The sequence below is a fragment of the Lynx rufus genome, unplaced genomic scaffold (genome assembly GCF_022079265.1).
Source record: "Lynx rufus isolate CCGP_SWC_20201006 ecotype Redwood Valley unplaced genomic scaffold, mLynRuf1.p SCAF_9, whole genome shotgun sequence".
NCBI lineage: Eukaryota > Metazoa > Chordata > Mammalia > Carnivora > Felidae > Lynx > Lynx rufus.
Genome location: NW_025814897.1, coordinates 21,236,380 through 21,243,626, shown reverse-complemented (window position 1 = coordinate 21,243,626; position 7,247 = coordinate 21,236,380). Strand labels below are relative to the sequence as shown.

Genomic DNA, 7,247 nt, shown 5'->3' with positions numbered 1-7,247 from the left:
AATTCAGAATTCTCGTGTAATGTTTGCTTTTCTTGAGGTCCTCACTGAAAATAGTTCCACTTGCTAAATTGTATATTTAAAGAAAATATTTTATTATAGCCACCAGTGTTCCATATTAATTCCTCTTCCTTACATATTTTTGCTTTTTTCCCCCTAAGCTGGGATAATTGGAAGCACATTGAGTGCAGTATGATTTAAGGTAAATTGGACACTCATATCAGGGGAGCTCTTATAAAATAGCATTAAATGCATTAAGTTCAATTCTCTTCAAAGGAGTTTAATTTTACATTAGTTTTGGATTATATTAGTGTTTCTCACTTATGGAGGCACATTTAAAATAATCAAGGGTGTTTTTAAAAATCTCTATATCTAGATTGTACCCCATATCAATTAAATCAAAATCTTAGTATCTGTGGTCTGATGATAATATTTTTTAAAACCCCTAAACTTTAATGTGCGCAGGTATAACGAGGGAATCTTGTCGTTCAAAAGCAGATTTTTGATTTAATAAGGCCAGTGTAGGGCTTGAGATACTGCGTTTTAACATACTCTCAGCTTTTGCCCGTGCTGCTGGTCTGTGGAGCAACCGCAGGAACGGGGCATCAGAGGATCTCTTGTTTTGAATCCCTTTCACTATCTATGATTCTTTCAGTTTCAAGCAAGGTTTTACATTCCCACACATCCCAAAGCTTCTTTAAGCTTTGGAATAGCAGTGGCCACAGGATTCTGGGACATTGTTAGAAGAAACTATATGTCTGGAATGCCACTCTACAGGTGAGCAGACTAGAGCTGCCTGTTTCCTCAGTGTGCTGAGTTAACGAAGTGGGAAGAGAGTTGGAGGTGAAGACAGGAGTGGGAAGGGTTTAAAGAACCATTTCCATAAATGATTATACAATAATGAAAGGTACTGAAATTCGCAAAGCCACAGTTTCCATTCTGTCAGGATATATGTAGTGATTCCGGAAATTTAAAAATATGTGTGTGTGCATATGTCCATTTTTACATATACATAGATAGAGAAACTGACAGAGAGAAATAGAGAGGGAGAGTTGAATTTTACAGACTTATGTAACCCAATTGCTTTGCTGTGAAATGTTACCTAGAGCCCCATCTTGAGAGTTCTACCATCATTGTCCTTCATTTATTTATTCATTCATTCATTATTTTATTTTATTTTATTTTATTTTATTATTTTTTTTTTCAAGTTAGTTAACATAGAGTGTCGTATTGGTTTCAGGAGTAGAACCCAGTGGTTCATCACTTACATACAACACCCAGTGCTCATCCCAAGAAATGCCTTCCTTAATGCCCATCACCCATTTAGCCCATTCCCCCTTACCTGCCCTCTAGCAACCCCCAGTTTCTTCTCTGTTTTGAAGAAGTCTCTTATGATTTGCCTCCTTCTCCGTTTTTTTCTTATCTTTCCCTCCCGTCCCCTATATTCATCTGTTGTGTTTCTTAAATTCCACATATGAGTGAAATCATATGATATTTGTCTTTCATCATCCTATTTAGTAATCCAAACTAGAAATTTGCATCCATCCTCAACACTTTCCTGTACCTTCAACTCACCTCGGTTCAGCCATGTCTGAACAATCCACTTTTCAAAAATCCCTTGACACTCTTCTTCCTTTCTGGCTCCACTGTCACTGCATGAAGTATCCTGCTTAGAACAACCAAATGGCTGCTGACCGGTCTTGATTCAGCCTTGTTGTCTTTCCATTATCTTCCAACCAGCATAAGTGTGATACTACTAACATGTAAAACTACTTGTTTCACTCCCCTGCCTAAAAAAATTCAGCACCTCCCTTCACTAAAATGAGTGATGTCTGACAGTGATCCTGAGGTGATTCATGAACTGTCCTCTGTCTACTTTTCTCTTTTGTAGCTTTTCCATATTACTCAAAATATGACATGATTTTCTGGGTCTGCAGATGCTTTCTTCCTCTTTCTTGATGTTACCATTACCCTTCACTGAGTCTGCATTTCATATAAGAACTTAAGCCCCAGTAATTCAAGGGTCTACCCATCAGGTCTCTTTTTGTTTGTCCTGTGTGAGTGTTTTTGTGTCTGTTGGACAGAGCATTGGACTAGGAATCACACCTAAGAGCTGCAATTGTAACCATTTTTCTTATCCATTTTTGGACCGATGAAAATTAAGTCAAATAAAAATATGAGGGCTTTCTCATATGAACATTTGATATCAACGAATGAATGGTTAATGGAATACAAGAGTGGTAAGATATTTATTTTTTTTCTGTCTTTGGAAACTATATGTAAACACTGCAACTTTCATATCAGGTGAATAAAACAGCACCCTCTCCTAGGAACATTGATCTGACAATGATGAGGTGGCAGGTTTGAACTGAGAAGAGAGAGAAAACAGTTGAATATTCAGAATTATCAAACAAATCCACAGCTACAAGATTTTAAATGTCCAGAAGCAGAAAAGCAAAATATGAAGGGAAACATGTTTTAAAGATAAAATTGACATGACATAGCAATTGTTTGTAAATTATGGGGGAAAGAGCATAACCACATGAAAATGATACAACTTAGCAGGATTTTTAGCTTTTGTAGCAGTTACTTCATAAATAGCTGCATGGTCACTGGCATAAAGACAACACAGTGTTGGTTGAGCTACTATACAAATTATTGCTATCAAGAATAATAACTTTAAAAAAAAAAGAATAATAACTTTACTTTCTGTAATGGGACTCCATAAGGGGTCTCCAATATTTTGCTTTGATCGGCACAGGTTTGAAAGATTCTGATTATATCAAATGAAATAAAAGTGAAAATAGGATTGAAGATATCTATAGGAAAGCAGCATTGTCATATAAGGAACTAGGGAAGCTGTTTGTGTACAAGGAAATTTCTAGGATGTCTTAGACCTGTCTACAGTTACTTGAGGCCAAAGTACCGTTTAAGTAAAATCATGGGTCCTGGAGCCAAACTGTCTAGGATTAATAACTTATTATGTTTGGGACATAGGGCATTTACTCAAACTAAATAAGGTTCTATTTCATCTTTGAAAGGGGAATAATACTAGGGCTTGTCCTCAGGGGAAACTAAATATTTGGTAAGTAAATGCTGTAAATAAAGTTGTCCATTTAAAGTGTTGGGCATATTGCTTGATATTTTATAAAATCTTAATAATATACATATTGCTATTATCTTCAAAATATTCATTGTCATCTTATTGTTGTGTGTATTAAAATAAAACTAAGGCTACTTTCATACTCCAGAGTCTTTGACTTTATTCTTTGTATTTCTCCACACATAATCACTGTAATAAGGTTCAAAGGAGTGGCCTGGAGGGGAATTTAGGAATTGTGTTCTTTGGGGGAGTGTCATTGGATTTCCAAAAATGTGTACAATAAGCCTAACACATTACATATCTCAGCAAATCTGAAAGACCTGCTTCTGATATGACATTATGATATTGATTCTATTCATGAACATTTTCTACTGCCCAGAATTTTCTTCAGGGCATATTTGACATCCTTATTCCGCAGACTATAGATCAGGGGGTTCAGCATAGGCACAATGGTGGTATAAAACACAGAGGACACTCTCCCTTGGTCCATGGAGCTCACAGACGATGGCTGCAGGTACATGAACGCAGCAGATCCAAAGAAAACGGCAACAGCGGAGATGTGGGAGCTGCAGGTCCTGAAGGCTTTGCACCTGCCCTCGGTGGAGCGGATGCGGAGGATGCTGGCAATGATGAAGATGTAGGAGGCAAGGATGGTGAAGGCAGGAGTCAGAATGTTAAATGCACTCACGACTAGGACCAATAATTCATTGATGAAGATGCTGGAACAGGATATCTCCAGGAGTGGAAAGAGATCACAGAAATAATGGTTAATCACATTGCGCTGGCAGAAAAGGAGCCTCATCATAAACAGCGTATGGATTGTAGATCCAACGATGCCCAAAACATAAACTCCCACTGTGAGCCGGAAGCACATGTGTGAAGACATGACGACATTGTAAAGCAAGGGGTTGCAGATGGCAGCATAGCGGTCATAAGCCATTGCAGCTAACATGTGACACTCTGAGATAGCAAAAACGAGGAAGAAATAGAGCTGAGTCATGCATGCTGAGTAGGAAATTATGTTCTTCTCAGTCACAAAGTTCGCCAGCATTTTGGGGGTAATGAGAGTGGAATGGCAGAGATCAATGAAGGACAGATTACTGAGGAAATAGTACATGGGGGTGTGCAGGTGAGCACTGAGCCCTATCAGTGTGATCATGGCCAGGTTCCCCACCACCGTGACCACATAGACTCCTAGGAAGAAGAAGAAAAGGGGCAGCTGGAATCCGGTCTTCTCTGTTAGTCCAGCGAGGATGAACTCAGTTACTGTGGAATTATTTCCAGGGTCCATTATCCCCTCATCTGGTTCTAAGCTTAAAAAACAGAAAATGACGGGGCGCCTGGGTGGCGCAGTCGGTTAAGCGTCCGACTTCAGCCAGGTCACGATCTCGCGGTCCGGGAGTTCGAGCCCCGCGTCGGGCTCTGGGCTGATGGCTCAGAGCCTGGAGCGTGCTTCCGATTCTGTGTCTCCCTCTCTCTCTGCCCCTCCCCCGTTCATGCTCTGTCTCTCTCTGTCCCAAAAATAAATAAACGTTGAAAAAAAAATTTAAAAAAAAAAAACAAAAAACAGAAAATGAGTGTACTTGTGTGGTGTGTGTGTGTGTGAGAGAGAGAGAGAGAGAGAGAGTGTGAGACAGAATAATTTTATGGAGATCATTATTTTATTCCTCATCAAGGGACATTCATAATGTTGGTATCTCTTGAATCTCTTCCATCACTCTAGGGCAACCTATGATTCCAGCTGACCAGAGGAAAATTCAAGAAACTTATAATTAAGATATTTCTAATTTTTAACAGAAAACACCAAGTTTTAGATTTTTTTTGAGCTAGTTAGTAGGAAAGTTACTACCATTATTTCTTTTTTTTTAAGTCTTTATTCAAATTCCAGTTAATTAACATGCAGTCTAATAACTAGTTTCAGGTTACAATATGGTAATTCAACTACTGTTATTTCTAATGACTCTTTCCTATATCCTTTGGGGTATCCTATATGTATATATTAATGTCATACTTACCAAATGGCATAATGATTAAATTTTCATTTAATTCAAAATAAGAAAGAGTAACTTGTTTTCTACAGTTAATAAACATAGGATTCACAAGTCTGTAAAAAGTTGTTATTTTGACCTGAATCATTTTCCTTACTAGAATTCGAACTCCGAATAAAAACCTGAAGAACTGGGCAACTACCAATACCATCCCACCTGGAATTCTGCTAGTCTGCTTGTCGAGGGTTCCTTCACCCAGGAAGAAAGCTACTGCCTCATAAGGTAAGAACATAGCATACTTACACCTCAACAACTTCTCCCATAGTGAAAACTGTCTTCCTTTGTTTATAAATTCAACTAATCCCAGGGGAGTGACACAATGGCCAAAATTTAGGTAATATATTGCATCACTATGGCCAGAGAAGCAGAGGATTATAAATAATTTAAGTTAATTGGACTTCATGTTGGTGGTGGAGGCCAGAAAACTACACTTATTCCCAAAATATGAGAAAGGTTTTGGAAGAAAAACACCCTGGTGTCTTCTTATCATGTATTTCTCACGTACTCTCTACAGAATTGAAAGATGATAGAGGTATGGATTATTAGAACACGTGCAAAATACAACTACAAATTTTAGATTAAATTCAATATGAGACAACAATGTGATTTTTTTAAGAAAAGCTAATATATATTTCATTTAGATTGCAAAGAAATTAAAGAGATTCTAGAAAATGGAAAATTATTTTCTTAATACTCAAACAACTGTTGGAATATTGTTTTCAATTTGGGTTACAATACTTTCTGTGATTTAGAAAAACTGGAAATTTTCAGAAAAAGTATCAGAAATCTTGTCTTTTAAGGAATGGCTGAAGTAACTGAGGATATTTATTAGCAAAAAAAGATTTATGTGACACATAACAGTTACTGCCAAATGTTCAACATAATGCTACATTCAAAAGATGTTGGATTCATTTTTTTAAGTTTATTTATTTATTTTGATAGAGAGAGAGAATGCTAAAATTGGGAAAGGACAGAGAGAGAGGGAAAGAGAGAATCCCAAGCAGGCTCAGTGCTGTCAGCACGGACCCCCAGTGCAAGACTCAAACACATGAACTGTGAGATCATTACCTGAGCCGAGATCATGACCTAAGTCGAAATTAAGAGTCAGATGCTTAACTGACTGAGCCACCCAGGTTCCCCATTTCGATATTGGACTCATTTTATATGTCTCCAAGAGAATGAAGTCAAATGACCTGCTTGAAACTATTAGAAGAAATATCTGGTTTCACATCAGAGAACATTACAGTCACACATAATCTGATCTTATAGCCAGAAATGTTAGAGCACAGCCTAAAAGGCCACGGAGCAGATATTGTTGATGGATGCAAGGTTTAGATGGGTGGTTGGATTAAATCATCCTGAATATGTCTTTAAATTCCAACTTTCATGACTGTGTACTTCTAACAGGTCCTGATATTAGCATAGTAGCCATTGATGCAAAAAATTCAGTCCTACATTTGCTCTAATGTTCTGAAAAATGAAAACATTAATTTCTGTCCCGTGTGAAAATTAAATTAAATAATCCCTGTAAAGTGAGGTCCCCAGCACAGTTCCTGGCTCTTGGTAAGAACTTGATCAATGTCAGTGTTGTTTCAATTGTAATCTATTTAAGTATCTCCCTGCTCTGTTTTTCATTCGCCCAACACTGTCATTCCCATAATGGCAGTAAGAGTTTCCAATTTCTTTCCTCAGCAGATCTTTTTGTTGTTTCTTTCCATGAACACATGATAATACAGATATTTTCAACTTTTTTACTGAATAGTAACCCCTTAAAATAATCAGTATTTTCCAAGGTCTCCATATAAAGTTCAAACTAATTTGTCATTCAAAGATTTACAACAATAACAACAAAGTTTTCTTTTTTATATCCCAACAAATACCATGTTATTTAGTTATTTGGTAGACTGTTAGTTTTTACTCACCATATCCCTTTAGCTTTTTTCTTCTTCCATTCCATCTACCTTATGACGTTTATTCAGCAGTTAGGATCATTTAGTTAAGAATTTAATATGAGAGAGGCACCTGGGTGGCTCAGTGGATTGAACGTCAGACTTCAGCTCAGGTCATGATTTCAGGGTTCATGAGTTCCAGCCCCACTC

General features: G+C 37.4%; 1 protein-coding gene across 1 annotated transcript; it reads right to left on the bottom strand.

Annotated features, from left to right (window-relative positions):
- Positions 1 to 3,455: 3,455 nt before the first annotated feature.
- Positions 3,456 to 4,415, bottom strand: LOC124505163 (putative olfactory receptor 8G3). Its single transcript, XM_047071001.1, has one exon. It carries the CDS (start codon positions 4,389 to 4,391, stop codon positions 3,456 to 3,458), a length of 936 nt encoding a protein of 311 aa, XP_046926957.1. The 5' UTR covers positions 4,392 to 4,415.
- Between the last annotated feature and the right edge of the window lie 2,832 nt (positions 4,416 to 7,247).

Coding starts and splice junctions, on each gene's coding strand:
- LOC124505163 (XM_047071001.1), bottom strand. CDS start 4,391: ATGGACCCTGGAAATAATTCCACAGTAACTGAGTTCATCCTCGCTGGA.